General features: G+C 44.7%; 3 protein-coding genes across 4 annotated transcripts; 1 reads left to right on the forward strand and 2 right to left on the reverse strand.

Moving 5' to 3' along the window:
* LOC8072705 lies at window positions 698-3,974 on the reverse strand. Its single transcript, XM_002440646.2, has 6 exons — window positions 3,392-3,974; window positions 3,188-3,301; window positions 2,526-2,606; window positions 1,404-1,576; window positions 1,227-1,323; window positions 698-1,105 (listed from the first exon to the last, which is right to left on the reverse strand). The coding sequence occupies exons 1-6, from the start codon at window positions 3,683-3,685 to the stop codon at window positions 992-994; spliced, it is 873 nt and encodes a 290-aa protein (XP_002440691.1). The 5' UTR covers window positions 3,686-3,974; the 3' UTR covers window positions 698-991.
* Window positions 8,321-11,523, forward strand: LOC8072706 (phosphoenolpyruvate/phosphate translocator 3, chloroplastic). Of its 2 annotated transcripts, XM_021448361.1 has the most exons (10): window positions 8,321-9,149; window positions 9,235-9,357; window positions 9,550-9,702; window positions 9,797-9,882; window positions 9,961-10,045; window positions 10,154-10,273; window positions 10,369-10,437; window positions 10,840-10,969; window positions 11,059-11,153; window positions 11,283-11,523. In XM_021448361.1, exons 1-9 carry the CDS (start codon window positions 8,787-8,789, stop codon window positions 11,133-11,135), a joined length of 1,206 nt encoding a protein of 401 aa, XP_021304036.1. In that variant the 5' UTR covers window positions 8,321-8,786; the 3' UTR covers window positions 11,136-11,153; window positions 11,283-11,523. The 2 variants fall into 2 exon arrangements, with proteins under 2 accessions (XP_021304036.1, XP_002439366.1); XM_002439321.2 differs by having other exon boundaries at window positions 8,322-9,149; window positions 11,059-11,523.
* On the reverse strand, window positions 12,722-15,606 carry LOC8080948 (phospholipase D alpha 1). Its single transcript, XM_002440647.2, has 2 exons — window positions 13,488-15,606; window positions 12,722-13,355 (listed from the first exon to the last, which is right to left on the reverse strand). Exons 1-2 carry the CDS (start codon window positions 15,514-15,516, stop codon window positions 12,919-12,921), a joined length of 2,466 nt encoding a protein of 821 aa, XP_002440692.2. The 5' UTR covers window positions 15,517-15,606; the 3' UTR covers window positions 12,722-12,918.

Below are 19,959 nucleotides of genomic sequence, written 5' to 3' on the forward strand. Positions count from 1 at the left end.
AATATATATATAAACTATTTTGAAACATTTGCATGGTCTAACTTTGTAGATCTCATCGTAAATAACACAATAGTGCAAATGAAACTAAAAGTAGATATTTCATAAGAAAAAGGTTATCATATCTTAAATAAATGAAAACAAAACTACTAGTCAAAAGACAAATTTGATCTACACGTTGGTTAATGGTTAACTACTCTCACAACCTTGGCGGCTAGGCTGCGCTGCCACGCGCTAGCTAGCTGGCCATCTTTTGGCGCTAGCTAGCTGGCCATCTTTTGGCTGTAAAACTATACAGTTTGATGTTTCTGCTCTTGCACCTCGCTCTATTCATTTAAACTTATTATTTAAATCTGTTAGACATTTATGTTTTTTTTAGTCAAGCGAACATTAGTACAATAGCTGGGCCAGGCCGGTGTCACGCGCTCAAGCTAAAGCGCCATCCATCGCCCCATCGAGTTTCCAAAGGAAGTGACCTGACTTCGTCTGAACGCCAGCCCAGCACATCATGGACAGGCCAGGTAATCGACAAAGCAAGCAGCGATGGACAGGCCAGGTGCACACAGCAAAGTCCAGCCCAGTTATCTATATTAGGCCCATGAAAGTAGTACTCGGTGGCCAGGCCCACCTCAACAATGCAATGCAACGTGACAGTGTCCAGCTGAAGCGGTGTACGTCTAAACGCATAACAACAGCTATGTACTATCTAGAAAAAAACAAAATACCTTGTAATTTGGAACAGAGGAATTACATGATAGCAAGCTCTATAGTTCCACGCTGTACAATTGATAGGATATCCTATTGTGCCTCTATAATTGACACTCGCATGGTCCAGATTCTACATTCCAGCAAACTGTGCCTGACCTTGCACCAGGGCACTTGGCTCCAGCCATCGGTCAACCCTAGTAGTTTCACCTGTACCTTGCACACTCAAAACTACATCGCTAACAGTAACTATTTGTGTTTGCGTGTCTAGTTTAAATCTCAGTGTGGTTTAGAGCAGAACATCATTGTCGTCCCCAAGAATTGACAGAGAGAATGGCGCGATTGCGACATTGAATGTTGATGATCCAGCCTTGTCGATGTGCTTCATCTCAAAGTCACCTTCCTACAATCCAAAATGGGTTCAAATTACTTACTCCTATCTTCTAGGTACAGAAAAAGGCAATGCTAAACATAACAAGCAAGCTGCTGTTGAAACTTTTTTGCAGAAACTTCTGTAGAGTTACCATTCTCCCATTTGGAGTGCTCAATGGGCATGCAGAAGAGTACTCAAAACCAGTCTTCGGGAAAATGACAGGTTGTTCTCCCACTACTCCAACTCCCCTAATACAACAAGGATGTCAATTATATTAGCACATCCTTTATGATAATCAAATTAGAGTATAATTACAATAAACACTAACCAAATATTTTCCGTCCTTCCATTTCCATCTGTAACAATCCAGTGTCTTCTGAGAAGCTGAACAGGGCGCTGAGAATTATTTGTGATTCTAATTCTATAAGCAAAAAAGAATTGGCCTTTCAATGGCTGGCTCCGGCTTTCAATATAGACGCTCCTGACTTGAACTCTTATGCCCTAAAATTTTCACTAAACCTGTATCAGAAAATTATATTGCACCCAAAGATATAAACTAATAGTTTATCTAAGTTAATTAAATACACTACCGCTGTCATGACTGAGAAAGCGAAGTCTTTTTGGTCATTTCTCAGTCTGACGCATTGAAGTATTTTTGTCACTAATATGCAAGTTCCAGTCTCAAACTATCACATGGTCCAATTTATTGAAAAGCAACCAGACCAAATTCTGCTTATATTTTCTACAAGCACAACATATGATGAGATGAAACATGTCCAAGGTGTGCCGTTTTGACCAGGTAAGATGGAACATAATTGAGTGATGACCTTGACCTTATTAATCACTTCTTTTCTTTGTGATTCACAACACAACTACTTCCTTGTACTCTTAGACCAGTTTCACATTCTCGGAAAGAAAGAAAAAAACTATTAGACCAGTTTCTTAGAAGATTCTCCCTCAGATACTAAGGCCCTGTTTAGATTGGAGATGAATTTTTTTTGGGTGTCACATCAAATGTGTCGGAAGGATGTCGGGAGGGATTTTTAGAAACTAATAAAAAACAAATTACATAGCTCATCAGGAAACTACAAGACAAACCTATTAAGCATAATTAATCTATCATTAGCACATGTGAGTTACTGTAGCACTTAAGGCTAATCATGGAGTAACTAGGCTTAAAAGATTCGTCTCACGTTTCTCAATCAAACTGTGTAATTAGTTTATTTTTTTATGTATATTTAATATTCCATGCATGTGTCCAAAGATTCGATGGGATGGACGAAAAAATTTTAGGTGGAGAACTAAACAGGGCCTAAGCTGGAAACATTTCAACACTTCATACTTTCACATGGAAAACGACAAAACTTCAATTAATATTTTGCCATGGAAAACGAATGTACTTCATTAGTACTTTCCAAACTGAAAGGGAGGTGCTGAGAAAAAAACTTACCAAAGTAGTTGCATCGCTGGAACATTTGAGGAGGGAGTGTGGAGCCAAAATCATTAATTCATCTCTGTATTTAGCAGCATCCTGGAAGGATGAATGCATGAAAAAAAAACATGGTGAGGGCACCCTTTTTTTAGACAATGGAAAAAAGTTCCAGCATCCTCTTTCAAGTATGTATCAGTCCACAATTATTACAGTAGCAACCTAATAAACAGAAAAAAAACAGTAAAACACTATGTGCTCTCTCGTATGACTGCAAAGCAAAATTGCACTGCATCAGAAGTGGTACAATTGAATGTTCAAAGTTCCAACCATGAGGCTGGATAGTGGAAATGCAATTCCAACCGAATGAGAGTGCAGCAGAGATAAGGTAAAAGCACATGCCTTGTGTCCCTAAGACTTCCTCTGGATTTTTAGTGCCATCAATTGGTGAAAAGGAATGATGCATCCAATAGTCCAGTCAACATATAAGCAAATCAGTCATCATCATAAAAGACTTGTAGCACACATAGTCTTCACAAAGTGTCTGTCTCAGTTAGCTACCATCAATAAGAATGGTTGGAGGTTGGAATGATCCATCAATGTATATTCATCATCCAACCATGCTAAAGCAACTGAAAGTAATTGAATTGCTTGGAACAGCAGAAAGGGCATGAGTACAATACCTCAAACCTCTCCTCGTCAATGGCCTTCTTCATCAACCTGCGGAGGCGCAGCACGGGCTCCTCCTCCTCGAACGACCTCAGCGAGTCCCTCAGCCTCGCTGCTTCCTTGTAATCCTGCACAACCAATCCCATGTTGCAGGTCAACGAAGAGTCCAGATTTGAGCGAACGTTGATATTGCAAACTCTCTATCTCGGCCTTGGTACCTCAAATTGGGCGGCCACGGCGAGCTGCTGCTTTAGCATGGCGTACTTCTGGCTCCTCATCAGCAGCGACGCGACCGCCTTCTCCTTCTTCTCCCTCTGCACCACCTCCTCCCTCTCCTCGTCCCTCCCCGGCGAATTCGAGCTCGAATTAGCGTCCGAGGCCGCTGCTGACGCCACCAGCGCCCGGCGCGCTGCAGTGAATCTACCCTGCGGCCACCTCGCGATTCTTGGCCTCGGCCCCGTCCACGCCGCCGTGGGAACCGGCGCCTGCGACCTTAGACCCGCCCACTGCATCCTACTCTTCCTTCTCCGGAAACTAAATCGAATTGGTTCCCCGCGAAAACAGAAAATAATGAAACCAAAGTCGGCGGCAATCAGATGAACAGATCGTGACGGTTTCTTGGAGGCCGGCGAGTGGCTGCCCAGGCTTCGCTCCCCTCCCCGCCGCTAAAATTAGGCGCCCTTATTGACCTCCATTTCTGTGGCTCTGTCGCTCGCCAAGAAAACCCAGCAACAACCACAGGGCAAGACAACGAAGGGGGGAAAAAATCTTGGATGCCTATTAGCGGCTGGAGAATCAATTATTCGTTCGGATAAGACGTGGAACACGTCGGAATCGGGGAGTCCGGGAGGAAAAGATCCCGTCTTGTGTGTGGCCAGCCACGCCACAGGCCCAGGGCAGCAGGCCCAGCGACCGCAAACAGTTCGTCGGCGGTGGCCGTGAGCCGGTGACCACTTGCTTAGGCGACGGGATCGCCTGGCTCACATGTCAGTGAGCACTTTCAGCGGCTGGGAATGTTTTCCTCGGCGTTAAGCCCCTGTTTAGTTCCCTCCGAGCTCAAAAACTTTTCAAAATTTCTCATCTCATATATAAATAAAAATAACTAATGGTACAGTTTCCTTATAAGGGAACATATCCTGTGCAACTCAGCTTTATGTGCAACCTATGCAACCACCAATTAAGGCCACAGGATCTAGATCTAACGTCTGAGGTTTTCTTTCATCTGCATACACACGGGTTAGATTTAAATCCACAGGTGGAGGGATTTAAGTGAAAAAAATCTCAGACGTTGGATCTAGATCCTGTGGCTTTAATTGATGGTTGCATATATTGCACACGAAGGTGAGTTGCATATGATACGTTTTAATTTGTAAAACGCTTTTTTAGCCTAATTAGTTTATGATTAGATAATAATTGTTAAATACAAACGAAAATGCTACCGTGTCAAAATCCAAAAAAATTTTAGATCTAAACTAGACCTAAAGTCTTGTTTAGTTCTCAAAATATTTTACAAATTTTTTCAGATTCTCCGCCATATGAAATCTTACGGCGTATGCATGGAACATTAAATATAGATAAAAGACAGATTCCTGGTGCTTAATCTGTCCAGATCAACGTTCGTCATGTTCCTTCTTCTCAAGATATTCCTGGTGCTTAATCTGTCCAAGAAAAATATAGACAAAATATTTTAACAACATATACAAAAAAATCACAAAACACAACTAAAAAGCAAAATATTTCTTTATGCAAGACCTTACTCTCTCCACCTCTCATGCCACGAAACTTGTCATTCCCAATCTCATATGCCTCTTGCCCCTCTCTCGCCCTCATCTAAGGATTCAGCGCTAGTGAACGCCCTCTGTGCTAGAGTTTGCATAGACTCACATCCTCCACCAAAGCTCACAAAGGAGGCCCTCCTCACTGGATGTTGCCTTGGCTCTGCCTAGCCCAAACCCCATGTGTCTTACCTCCCTGACATGACGTGACTCGCCAAACCATACAAGCTCATCTAGAATTGGCGAAATTTTGTAGAAGGAGAAAAAAAGGAAAAAGAAAACCTAAGCAAATGACTGATAGTTCCTATGAAGCAAAATAAGCAACAGTGGATTGTATAGCTTTGTCTAAGTTAAGAATAATGTTGCATAAAGTCTAATACAATATAATACTAGTGCGAGCAACCACTCAAATCCTAAAAAGAGGCTAGGATTGGATGGAGAAGTATTTTATTAAGAGCGAAGTCTGAAAGAAGTGCTAGAAGCCTTCAAAAGCCGACTATTTGCTATTTAGTGTAAGGATATTTGTTTGGCTTAACATAGATTTTTTTCTACAAAGGCACATATATTATATACCGTTAAAGCACAAAACAACAATATGAGATAAACTTTTCTGGTATGCAGAGCAAGGAACTATAAAAAACACTGTTAAACTACACTTGTAGACATGGACAATATTTTCATCATGGGTGCATGGCCCAAGAGTAGTGGCCACGATAAAAATACCAAAGGTCATCGTTCTCGCACTCTAATAGCACAACCAATGCACCCCTTGACTCTTATTGGCATGTGTCTTCGAGGATTAATGATCTTGAGCTGTAGATAAGATAGAGGCTTCATTAAACTCAAGAAAATGGGTTCACCATTAGTATAAAATCTAAGGACCTACATCAATGAATGTTGGAGGTCAACCCAAACAGAGAAAAGAGTCTCACTCTGGCCGTCATGGCTGCAAGAAGCTTACCCCGTATAAGAAAATGAAGATGAGGTGGATTGTAGTCCTCAATATATCCATATGACGTCTTATCTCACTAAGAGAAACTATCCGAGGAGAGGGAGACTAGCCTGCCAACCTTCATTGCTGGTGAGCTAGCTCATCGGAGAAGAAGGGTTGGGGGCGGAGAAAGGGCGCCACTAGGTACACTCGCTCACTCGTGTAGCAGAGAGAAAAGATGAAAAGGATCTCGGCACCCAACAAGTCCCCACTAGAGCTAAGACTTGGGTCGTGCCAATTGAGGGCGGATCATGGCACGGTCTTTGACATGATCCGAATATTTTGGGCCGTGACAACATGGCACGAGAGCCGTGCCCTGCCTAGAATGTCGCATGGCGAGCTACATGGCACGACCTGCATTTTGGGGCGTGCTTGGGCCGACACTTGGGCCGACACGACACAAAAATGGCGCGTAGATATTTCTACAACTATATGATGAAATTTTCTAGCATTTACTATATTATCTCTCATCTAATTCTTCAATAGATTATGAAAATCATTAAAACTTTTATTAAAATAGTACACAGAAGATATGTATGTGATATCATAAGCGAAAATAAAACTAGTAAAGATATTTTGAGAGCTGTGCTTAGGTCGACTCGAAATCGTGCTAGCACGCCATGGGCTGTACTGGGGCCGAAGAAAAGATTCACATGCCATAGGCCTTGTTTAGATCTAAATTTTTTTTGGATTTTGACACTGTAGCACTTTCGTTTTTATTTGAGAAACATTGTTCAATCATGGAGTAGTTAGGCTTAAAAGATTCGTATCGTGATTTACAGGTAAACTGTGTAATTAGTTATCTTTTTTATATATATTTAATGTTCCATACAAGTGCTACAAAATTCGATGTGATGAGAAATCTTGTAAAGTTTTGGATTTTTGGGTGTATCTAAACAAGGCCATAGTCCGATGTGTCTCCAGTACCTGAAGAACATGACAGAAAACGACATGAAGTAGGAGAGAGTCGTGCCGGCCCAAGTCCAGCTCTAGTCCCCAACACTAGATTGACAACTCCGTGTTTGATTGCGGCTGCATAGGTGCATGCCAAAAGTGTGGCAGCAGCCTTTGTATATCGTGTAGTCGTCGTTTCTTATTGCCAACACAAAAACATGGTGGATGAAAGCTAGGAAGGAGCGCCACATTTTTTTTTGTTCTCCTCGCTGTGTGGCTTTTCACGTGCTGCGGTATAACAAGCAAACGGGACACCGTAGATCTTATTTAGTTCACGAAAAGAAAAACTTTTGATATTATAGTAAATTTGTAACTATAAAAATTAGTATTTAATTATTAACTAATCATGTTTAAAAGATTTATCTCGTAAAATATATGCAAATTATGTAATTAGTTATTTTTAATCTATATTTAATGTATTATATATGTGTCTAAACATTCAATGTGATGGGACGAAAAGTTTTTTTTGAGAGGAAACTAAATAGGGCCTAAGACTTCCCAATTTTTCCTTCTTTTGATTCCTTAGAATCTTTTTTCTCTTTCTGGTGGTATCAAACTACCACCTAATATTTTTTAATCTTTATGCGTCTCTTCAGGAAAATAAATGTCTTCGAAAAATATTTTAAGTTATGTATGGCTTTTTTCTCTTCACTCAGACCAATCCACCTAGTCGACCTCTTTGTATTTTTTGTGAGTTGTGTATTGCCTCTAATAATACTATTGTCAAGTATGTTAAGCGATGAGGATCTCAACACAGTTCTTGAAGAATATAAAACTGTCTAGGCCTTGTTTAGTTCACCCAAAAACAAAAAACTTTTTAAGATTCTAAATCTTGCGGCACATGAAGCATTAAATATAGACAAAAATAAAAAATAATTATATAGTTTGTCTGTAAATTCTGAGATGAATCTTTTCAACCTAGTTAGTTCATGATTGGACAATAATTGTCAAATAAAAATAAAAATACTATAGTATCCAAAACCAAAAAGTTTTTTGAAATTAAATAAGGCTATAGAGAGTTTGTTTGGAAAAAAAGACTTTTTTTTGAATTGAAAAAAAAAAGACTTGAGAGTTGAGGTCTGTTGCCACTTGGGCCTTGTTTAGTTCCAAATTTTTTTGCAAAATCGACACTGTAGCACTTTCGTTTGTATTTGACAAAAATTGTCCAATCATGGACTAACTAGGCTCAAAAGATTCGTCTCGTCAATTTTGACCAAACTGTGCAATTAGTTTGTATTTTTATCTATATTTAATACTCCATACATGTGTCTAAAGATTCGATGTGACGGAGAATCTGAAAAATTTTGTAAAATTTTTTGGAACTAAACAAGGCCGGACGCTGGCGTCCAAAATGCATTCAGTAGTGGCGGCCGGTCCCTGCCCGAAAAAAGCCTCTGTCTGCAGTCTGCACTCTGCACCAGTGCGCGCAGTGCAGCCGCCCAAACCACCTGCCCCGCGGCGACCGCCGTCCGGAGCTCGCTCGCTCCATTCGGTTTCGTTTCGTCTCGTCTCCTCGCCGCGCCGCGCGTCCGGTCGCCGTCGCCCCCTCCACTCCACTCCAATCCCCCGGTCCACTCCACGCCTTCCGCCCTCCCGGACTTCCACTACAGGCGCGGCCAGCGGAAGCCGACCGCCGTCGCTTTCCCTTTCCCTCTCCCGAGCGCCTTCCCTCCTCCATAAATGGCCGCGCCGTGGTGAAAAACAGCGGCGCCGCGGCTCCCATCCGTCCCAGCCGCATTCGCTTCCCTCCGCCGCCCCCGGCCCCTTCCAGAAACCCCGCGCCGGGAGTCCGTGGCCATCGACGCCGCCATGTGCCGTAGCAGCCGCAGCCCGCAGGCCCGCAGCACAAGACCCGGACCTGAGCCCTGAGGAGAGTAACGCGGGCGCGCCGAGATGCAGAGCATGGCGGCGTCCTGCTCGTCGTCGTCCTCCTCCTCCTCCTCTAGAGCCTGGGCCGCGGCGCGCCGCTCGCCCTCGCCCCCATCCCTCGCCTTCTCGTCCTCCTCCTCCTTCCCCTCTTCTTCTCATGGCTGCCGCTGGCCAGTCGCCCCGCGCGGCATTCGCGGGGTCCTGCGGCCGCTGCCCTCGCCCCTGCTCGCGCCGTGCGTCGCCAGGGCCGGCGCCGCGGCCGCGGCGTCGCCGCCGGCCGCCGGTAAGCCGGAGGGCGCCGCCGGCATTTCGCGGACGCTGCAGCTCGGGGCCATGATCCTCGTCTGGTACCTCCTCAACATCTACTTCAACATCTACAACAAGCTGGTCCGCCGTTTCGTCCCGTTCCTCAAGTCTTTTCCTAATGGGTTTGTTCAATAATTTGATTGTTTTGGAATTGTGCGTTGACCAGGTTCTGAAAGCGATACCCTTCCCTTACACCATCACCACCTTCCATTTCGCATCCGGATCCTTCTTCATCACACTCATGTGGCTGCTCAATCTGCATCCCAAACCGAGGCTCTCCCTCAAACAGGTACTGTATTATAAACAAAAAAAAAAAAAGAAGATTAGTCACCTCTGTTGTGACCTGCAGATGTAAGTAAGATATTAGATATTATAGTACAAGATAGATAGCTTGACGCTCCAATTGACTAAACTGCACCGATGTGAAACTGGTTCACTCATATAGCTGATGCGATGCGTTGTTATTTATTTGCTGATGCAGTATGCAAAGCTCCTGCCTTTGGCTTTGATCCACATGCTTGGAAATGTTTTCACCAATATGAGTTTGGGCAAGGTGGCTGTCTCCTTCACGCACACCGTCAAGGCCATGGAACCCTTCTTCTCGGTCCTCCTCTCTGTCCTGTTCCTAGGACAGGTAATTGGTTGGTTCACACTTTTGTAGATCGTTTGTCCTTAAAGGTGGAATACTCCATATAAGCCTCTGTTTCTCTATTCTAATGTTTCTACAGACACCTTCTCTGTTGGTATTAGGTTCACTCGTCCCTGTTGTTGGTGGAGTTGTATTGGCGTCCATGACTGAAGTTTCTTTCAACTGGTAATTTATTGCTTAAAAGCGTCGAGAGTTTACTCAAAGCAATATTATGCATCTGATTCTAATATTATGAGAAATCAGGATTGGGTTCTGGAGTGCTATGGCTTCGAATCTTACGAATCAATCACGAAATGTTTACAGCAAGAAAATTCTCGCTGATAAAGAGGTGAGCTTTTTGCTCTTATAGTGTTCCCTAACTGTAGATTCACAACAGTTCAGCATGATATATGCTGTGAACACTGCACCCCCCTAACAAAACTTGTTCTTATTACAGGACAGTTTGGATGACATAAATCTCTTCTCGATAATAACTATCATGGCATTCTTGTTATCTGCTCCACTGATGCTATCTGTAGAAGGCATCAAGTTTAGCCCATCGTATCTACAAAGTGCTGTAAGTGTGGCCAGCATGGAAAACAAGAAACTATGGAATATTTCAACTCTTCACTGACATGGAATTGCTGAATACTAAATTTTCTGGGTTTGCAGGGAGTCAGTGTAAAAGAATTATGTGTAAGAGCGGCACTTGCTGGCACATGTTTCTATTTTTACCAACAGGTGAGGCCCAATCTCCACTAACAACATCTTTTGTAGTCTCTCGGTGGTTGCTAAAATTGTCAATTAGTGGCTATGCGGTTGACTACTTAGATCCAAACAAACTACTTACTATTTGCTTGAAGATAATATATATGTTTTGTCATTGTTTTATTTCTAGGATCAGGCCCTTCAGTTAAATATGATATTATCTTCAGTTATTTGAATATTTTTTTTATCTCTCCTGTGTCATCTGATGAAAAAAGAAGTTGAATAATTTTCAGTTTTTCTTTTTGAGCCTAAAAGTTATCGGGTTTTCCACATAAGTGTCTATCAGTTTTTGGATTATCTCTTATCTAACTGTTACTATGAATTCTGTTGCACACTGAATTACCTCTAACAATGTCTCTATTTGTTTCTTGGCAGGTTTCATACAGTTTATTGGCTAGAGTATCTCCTGTGACCCATTCGGTAGCCAACTCTCTTAAACGTGTGGTGGTCATTGTGTCATCTGTTCTCTTCTTCAGAACTCCAATTTCACCTATAAACGCCTTAGGTACAGAAGTGATTCTATCCTTCATGCAAGTACCAGTTACTGACCATCTCATCTATGTCTGAATTGTAAGTTTTCTTCCTTGCCTGCAGGAACCGGTGTTGCTCTTGCTGGAGTTTTTCTGTACTCTCAGTTCAAAAAGTTAAAACCAAAGACTAAGGCTGCATGAAAACAACCACCTGGTGAGGTAACAAACTATAGAAGGATCTAGAATTTGGAACTATCAACTGATGCGGTGAAGCAGACTTGCCTTCACGGTAGCAAACACCTATCCTTTCCCCTTGTTTATCTTAAAAAACATATGTTCTCTTGTTAGCCTCTTTGGCTGCGAGAAGCTTGTACAGAAGTTTCCTCAAGAAGGTGTGGTGGAACAATTGAGCAACGCCGACATAGCATTTTCAGGTAGAGAATACAAATTTTGGCACATACTTCTGGATGTCTCACTTTAGAGGTAGCCTGATACTCTTTAAATGTCAATGAGATTATACATCTCTTCGGTCTTCGTGTCATTCAATTGAAACTGGCAGAATGCTCAATAGATCGAGTTCACGTCAAAATATGGTTCAATGTTTTCTTTCTATTCCATCTTTTTTTTAGGAACTTTGTGTTTTTTGTTTAAAAAATATCCTGGTTCTTGGATATAGTATATATGAAGCAGACAGAATCAAAGGAAAGACAACTTAGAGCATCTCCAAGGGAGCATTTGTAGTTTGCAATTTAGGCAACTTGGCAAATGAGGGAGCAAACTTGGCAAAAATGCTAAGCTGTGGACGACTTTGCAAATCCGATCGCGCGAGCAAAGTCATGCGCGAGAAAAGTGCGCGCGTCTGGAGACCTTCTATTTTTATCCTTTGTCAAGTCCAAATGTCAATTCCCTTGGAGATGACCTATTTTTATCCTTTGCATTTTGTTATGTGAGTTTGCAAATAGCAAGAAATGCCAAGTCAATTTGCCAAAGCCTTTGGAGATGCTCTATGCCATGATTGATAAAAAAGATATCGCTTTTGTGGGTGATTGATAAAAAGATACCGCCTTTGTGGATGAGAGCAGTTGAGAAGGTATTCACCATGAAAAAACATTAAAAAAACCTCACAGGAAAAGGCAGTAAATGCAGAGTGAGAATCAAAGTAGGTTTTTTTTTGGGACATTCTTCAATCGCTTCATGTTCCACGTGAGCCAAATCTTGAGTGTCAAGAAGACTCTACACAATTAGCTCCGTCCAATCCAATTCACCTAGCACCTCATATGCGCTTCTAGAAAGGGAGATACATGTAAATAAATCCAAAAAATTAAGTGGTGCACAGTCATAAACAGTAATATGTGAATTCTCCATGAGGATATGACAGTGAAATCTAGCAAATGGTTTGGTAGCAGTTCTCCAACTCGTACAAATCACAAAATGGATATGGTATTCAGCTTCTTCTTCTTTTTTTTAGAACATGATATTCAGCAATTGATAGCACAGAATCTAACCAAAACACTATCGATCGATCAGTCCATTAATCATGCAATGGTGTCAAAAATACTACTTACAATACAATACTAAAATAAAACCTAGGCCCTGTTTGGTTCCACCAACTAAATTTTAGCTAACTAAATTTTAGTCACTTTAGTAGCTAAAGTTCCAAACACATTGACTAAAAAGGGATAAAATAGTTTAGTTCCATTAGTCACCTAAGAGTAGTTAAAATAATTTTAGCTAGCTAAAATTTAGTTGGTGGAACCAAACAGGGCCCTAAAATAACAATGAGTTCATCATCATGCACACTGCATTAGTGCATTTTTTTATTTTCTAAAAAAAAATCACAAACTAGTTCTTCTCTTATTCCAACAAAACAGCAACCAAAATCAGTAAAATCAGGTTCAGAAAGGAAAAAAAAAACTAGTAAATCCAAAAGACAAGCAGAAGAAGATGATGGCATTCCGATTCAGTGTTCAGTCAGAGCACACGCCTATGTGGTGAGAATGGGCGGGAGGTAGTCGGATTTGGCGCCAAGCACCCGCGCCTGCGTGTCCGGGAAGAACTCCGTCCCCGGCAGCTGTTTGACGGTGCCGTCGGCGGCGACGGCGACGGGGTAGGTGAGCAGGTGCCCCGGCAGGTCGCGCTCGTTCCCGTCGCCGGCGTACAGGTCCCAGTACCTGTCCGCCATGGCGTTCACCTTGCGGATGCACTCGACGCTGTCCGGGCGCGTGAAGGCGTCGTCCACCGCGCCCAGGTGCTCGTACCACAGCGACATCCTGAACCCGTGCACCTGCCCTCTCGCCGGCCGGCTCGCCGCCGCCAGGTGGTGCGGCTGGTACGCGCCCATCGCGATCTCCGAGTCCCTCGCCCCGTCCATGGAACGCTGGTTGATGTTCGCCGACCCAACGATGATGTACTCATCATCCACTGCACATACAGCAAATTATATTACAGGAATATATATATGTATAATTATAGTCAAAAATCAAGACCAAAAGATGATCAAATTCGAAAAATCCAAGAGTAATTCTTGTAAGATGTATGGATGGATCGGATTACCCATCATCATCTTGGTGTGGACATAGATCATGAACCTCCTGTTGTGCTGAGCCTTGATGTAGTCAGTGTCAGGCTCAGCCTCCTCCGTGGGCACATACTCGCCGGGCTTCTTCGCCTCCCGGTTGCCGAGGCAGAAGAAGGTGAGGTAGTCCCTGGGGTTGGCGTCGATGCCCTTGGCCTGGATCGCCTGCGCGATGTCGGTGTACATCATCTCCATGGTCCTCCTCTGCCAGTCGAGGATGGCCTGCACGGAGCCGCTCTCCGGGATGCCCTCCGGCCACATGGGCACCACGACGTAGACGGCGAAGCGCTCGCCGGCCTCGATCTTGCTCACCACCTTCATGGACAGCTCCTTGGGGATGAGGTGCAGCGCGCCGATGTCCTCCGGCTTGATCCCGTCGGGCTTCCAGCAGTAGGAGCTGCCGAGGAAGTACTGGTTCTCGATGTAGATGAAGCTCCTGGCGCGGCGGATGGCGTGGATGTAGGCGTCCTGGATGCTCCGGTCGATGATCTGGTCCTTGCCGCTGACGAGCCCGGCCCTGGTGGCGTCGTCGGGGGTGTCCGGGAACCCGAACGCGGCGCCGCCGTCGATGGAGCGGAACAGCTGGACGTTCCACGTCTCCGGGTCGTCGGGGAACGTGACGGGCGACGGCGGGATGAGCTCGTCGGCGAGGTCCCGGAGCTGGATCAGCAGGTCCTTGCCGCCCTGCTTGCGCCACCGCTGCTCGAAGTTGTAGAGCACGTCCCACGCCACGGGGCCCTCGAGGCGGCAGTGGATGTCGTGCCACGGCTCCCTCGGCCCGCCCTTGGCGATGGCGGCCGTCGCGAAGTTCGGCTGGTGGAAGTCGTCGTGGTGCGCGCCGTCCAGCGTCCGGAACAGCGGGTGGCACGGCGTGTCGTACCGGCCGTCGCAGAGGTCCAGCCCGCCCACGAAGCTCAGGATCCTCCGCTGCGACGACGACCGCCGCACCGGCATGTCGTGGTCGACGACGACGATCTTCTGGTGGTGCGTGAACATGGTGGAGATCTGCAGGTCCTGCACGATGCTCCCGGAGTCGTCGGGGTTCCGCGGGCACAGCACGCAGTGCACGTCGGTGCCCTGGAAGTAGTTCATCGTCTCCTCGTCGTGGGTGGCCATGAGCCCGTCCTTCTTGAGCACCCCGACGGAGGTGCGGTCGTCCCAGACGAGCATGAGCACGCGGACGCCCTCGCCGGCTTTCTTCTTGAGGAGCTCGCCGAGCGTGACGCCGCCGCCGGGCCTGGCCGGGCGGGCGCCGTCCCTGAGCAGCGTGATCTCCGTGTACACCGACCACCCGGTGATGTAGATGAGGTGCTTGGCGCCGCTGATGGCGTCGAAGATGTCCTCCCAGCACCGGTGCGCCTCGTAGCACCGGCCGCCGTCGAGCGGGATCCGCGGGACGAAGCCGTCGGGGACGTGCGCGTCCTGGTACAGCGTCACCCTGCACCCCTGCCGCTGCGAGAAGAAGGTGTAGGGCACGCCGGGGTACTTGCCGCTGCGCACGCCCCTGCCCCAGCTCCGGTCCTTGGAGATGTCGAAGTACTGGAGCTTGACGTGGACCTTCCCGCCGGTCTCGAGCGGCGTGCGGTTCTTGTCGTCGCCGCCGCCGTCGCAGAGGTGGAGCCAGCGGTCGACCTCGTGGCCGTCGAAGATGTCGCGGACGGGGAGGTAGGCGACGCCGACGGTGGAGGCGCCGATGGGGTTCTTGGCCCGGATGGTGAAGACGACGTCGGAGGCGAGGTGCGCGCAGTAGACGTGGAAGGACTCGTACCACCGCGGGCTCGCCGTCTCGTCGGTGAGCGTCCGGGTGCGGCCGACGCGGGCCTTGCCGAGACCGATGGTGGCGTAGATCTTGCTGGTGCCCTTGCCGACGCCCACCGTGTCCTCCACCGTCTCGACCAGCTTGCGGAGGAACCCGGGAGCCTGGCTGCTGGGCCTGCCGGAGTTGGACAGCTCCTCTGCCTCAAAAATGGTGACGTGAAGGGAACCATGGAGGAGTATCCTCGCCATTTTCTCCCCTCGATTTACCTACAGAGGAGTGAGAGAGCAGGAAAGGACGAAGCTAGGAAATGGAGGGTACTGACATTGCCGGTGGGTTAAAGGAAGGAGGCGAGCTGCAGGTGTGTGGACAATGGCGGAGCAAAGCAATGGACGGGGAGCCATGCCATGCGTTGGAAGGAGATCAGGAATAGTAAACCAGACGCGTGGGGAGCAGCGCAAACATTGCTGAATGTCGCATGTTGCTTGCCCTGCTCACGCTGCTGAGCCATGCAAATAGCGAATGTTACAAATGTCAGACTGCTTTTCCTCTTGCTGTCAATGATGATATGACAATGTCACTCCATCACAACAAAGAAAATCTGGAATAAATTGCAGAATTGATTTTGCTCTGCCTTCTCCATTTGAACTTAGCATTTGCTGAGCTAGAATACTCGTATTATCCCGTAGAAGGCTAGTCATAGGAGAAAGGACTGCAAGAAGGTGCTCCTTTAAATAACCACACCATTTTTGAAGTAAAAATATGACATCGAGAACCAAACTTTGGCAAAAACTTAATTGACCCCCTTTGCAATGGCTTCACCCATGCATCCTTGTAAACGTCTGGTCCATGTAATCCTATATAGGTTGCTCAGAAGAACAAACTCATGGTTCAGCATTGTTAGCAAGAAATTAGAAAAAATAAAACACAAAGGATTATCCCTATCAACTACTATGTAGACACTGGGCACACCACATATCTATCGAGATCTTATATGGTTCTTACCAAAGAAAAAACATGGATAATACAAACGGTGGTTGGTTTGTGATACCTATGAGGTGTGGCACCAAGATTGTGTGAGACAAAGCTATCCGAGTAGAAATATATATTTAGAGCTTGGGAGCCACAACATCGTAGCTGGAGGAGTAGCAATAGCTCAATTTATAAATTGTAAGACTGAAAAGTAGTCCCAAGATAGTTTATGTCATAGGCCTAAACTCGACCAGACCTAGTTCAACTAAGTAACAATACAACTCAGCATGAGGACTAAGATCAGGATGCAAGCACTTCCAGATTTTAGTTTTAGTGTAGTTCAAGATGGACTCAAATTAAACTCGATATATATGGATTGTGCCTCCAACTTTAGTTGAATCCCCACGTTAGTCTTCTCCACCCCCATCTTCATGTACTTCTTTTTACCTCTCCATAGTTCCTAAGAATAATAATATCATTAGATAGCAATCTATGATCATAATCATGAAAAAAGAATGTTTAGGAACAGGCTCAACCGATGATTTAATTATCGTGCTTGAACACTTGTAATTGGCCCTTCTTTCAGTGATGTGTGTATACAAAGAAATGATATCCCTATCAACCAGTCTGAGCCCTACCTTGTTTTCTCACCCTCTTAGATGGTTGGATAGGATCTGATGTGGACCTAATTTTTATTTCCTTAGAACTTTAAGGGAAATATTAGGAAAATCTCAGTATCATACATCTTCTCTTATCAATTTCAGTTAAAAAATAATTAGAATAAATAATTCAGGTTGTGAAAAATTTCAATAGACTTAGAGCATCTCTAAGATTTTCCAAAATCCACTCCCAATATAGACTTTTTGGTAAAATTGAAAAAAAAAAGTTCTCCAACAACTCCTATATCTCGACTCCCAATCTTTCTACACTTGTAAAACCAATTCAATCGCACGAGTAATAGGCACGTTGTATCCATCCACCAAACTAGGTGGAAGAACGTGGGGAAAAATAAAAGTTAGATTAAGATTTATGATGCAAATATACAAAAGAGAAAGAAAATATAAAATTAGTTATGCTTATTTAGAAATAGTCTGAGTTTTCTAATGTAAAATTGTCTTTGGAAACTATTCGAGGAACCCAACAAATATGCTAGCAATTCTTTTAGCCACTTGAAAAACTTATTGATTTACCACTTGCTTTTTTAGAATTATTGGAGATGCTCTTACTTGTCGATAGATATACCGCGTCATCCCTAGCGTTTCCCACTTATTTTCATTGTTAAGCTAAATAGCAGATGCTGGCCAGAATCCTGCTCTCGTCACTACATTGGCCTTAGTGAGATAGCAACTCTAAGAGTTTGGCTAAAATTAGGAGTAGTTAAATTCTATTGTTTAGACATTCTGTAGAGTAGAGAGCTTTTTTAAAAAAAAGGTCTACAACAGTCTTGCTACTTTACAAAATTAGATAACCAGTGTCAGTAGTTGGTTATATATGACCAGCTAAAATCAAGGAATAGCCAACTTTTTATTTTATAAATTAGATAGCACATCTATTGGAGCCTATTTTTTTACTATACAAATTCTAAAATAACCTTCATAACAAGAATAACCAAGCTATTGAAGTTGCTCACGAGTCATGGAGAGGGCTTAAAACAGGCTTCATTCATTCGCTATTTGATTTCTACTATATCATTATCATTGACATGGTATTGCTAAAATATGCTACCGAATCTTGTTCCTTGTAGCCGTCGGTCACTGCTAGCGAGTGTTGTCCACTACTACATAGAAAATTAATCGAGGCAAGCAAAAATGATTAACCGAGGCGGGCATTGCAACCGTCTAAGACGAGGGGTCACATTAAATGGAACATTTTCTGAGGCAGTTAAAGTGTCCGCCTCGGTTAATTAAATAAAAAACAAAAAATAGAAAACCCATGGACACGCACAACGAGTCCATCGAGAGGCCCGCCGAGCCTATCCACGGCCGCCGACAACCTCGCTAGATCCATGAGCCTCGAGGCTGGATCCGTGAGCCCTGAGACCGCCGACGTGTGATCTGGAGGTGGAGGAACCCCTGGACGCGTGAGGACCAAGCCGAGCCACGGCCACCACCGCTGCTGCTTCGTGCCACCGGGATGGTCGAGCCGCCCCGAGTCGCCGCCAGGAGGCGCTAGGCCGCCCCACGCGTGGCCCGAAAGAGCCACTATGCCATGGCCGCCCCGCGCGCCACCTTGAAAGACCCCCCGTGCGTGGCCATGGTCCATGGCCATACTCGTGCACCACCTCGCATGGCATGGAGGGAGAGGAGTGGGAAAGAAGGGGAAGGGAGGAGGCGCCGCTGAATCCAGAGAGGAGGGGAGGGGAAGGGGCCGGTGCTGCTGGATCTAGAGAGAGAAGGGGAGGGGAGTGTTGGGCGACTTTGGGTAGATGGGAGCAGCATTGGCTCTGACGAAGGGAGTGAGAGATAGGGAGAAGAAAACCCTAGCTCTGTGTTTATATACGATGAGTGATACTGGGCTAAGATGGGCTCGCTGTTGGGCCACTATTTTTTGAAACGGACCGTATAGCGCACCTGCCTCGGTTAATAGATTTACGAAGGCAGTTGTTATAAGACAACCGCCTCCGAAATAAAACTATTTTTGAAGACGGTTGTCTTAAGGTGACCACCTCGATAAATCGATTCCGCGAGGCAGTTTTTTATGACCACCTCGGTTAATAAGACATGCCCGTCTCGGTTAATCCGAGGTGGTTGAAAAAACTGGCCGCCTCCGAGGCTGTTTTGGAAAGGTCACGAAAAATATTTTACGTAGTAGTGGTCATTGATGATGACATCAAGATGCTTGAAACGAATTCTCTAGGTTCATGATATTCCATTATCTTGGCTGATTTCACCATAAGCCGTGTATTGACTGATTTCAAACTTGATATTATTCGCATATAACTGGTGACTGAGGTAATTAAAATTTTGATATAAATATTAATTTAGACCTAGAGCTAAAGAAATCTAAAAACTTGTACAGTCATAGAAAAATTTAGTTCAAAGTAACTATACAAAATAACTAGAGTTGATGTGAGCTAAGTAAGTTGGAAAAAATGGTCTTCTACTGCTAACAAAAATAAAATATTATGAAACAGCGCCTCTCTAGATCTAGATCTATATGACAAAAAATCTTGGGAGAAATGTAAGGTAAACTTTGAAAAGACTTTAGGGATGGCATAAACTCACTTCTCAAACTAAACTCCTTCAAAGGTTCAAAGGACAAATCCCCTCCCCATATTTTTGTTTAAATTTTGCCGTGTCCAAGTGAACACAACAATGTCATGAACAGCTCTAAAAAAACAATGTCATGAACAGCTACAATCACACATGACCAGCTACAGTCGTGAGGAAGAAGAAGAGTATTTATAGGGAGTTCTTTCTAAAACTGATTGACTAAGAGGACCACCTTGGTTAATCATTTTCAGGAATGGTCTCTTAACACAACCGTCCCTGATAATCTGATTCTTTTATAGACGGTTCGGCAAACACATCCAATTCCTAGAAATGCTATTTTCAGAGGTGGTTTTCTTATGAAAATCAACCCCGAAATGGATCCATCTTTAGGTGTGATTTTCTTAATGAAACCGTTTTGAAAATTGGTTTTCATGAACGATTCTTGAGCTACAGTGCTCTCACCATAGTTATAGGTGTTTTTTTATGTCATCTACTCCCTCTATCTTAAAT

Source organism: Sorghum bicolor, chromosome 9, assembly GCF_000003195.3.
Source record: "Sorghum bicolor cultivar BTx623 chromosome 9, Sorghum_bicolor_NCBIv3, whole genome shotgun sequence".
NCBI lineage: Eukaryota > Viridiplantae > Streptophyta > Magnoliopsida > Poales > Poaceae > Sorghum > Sorghum bicolor.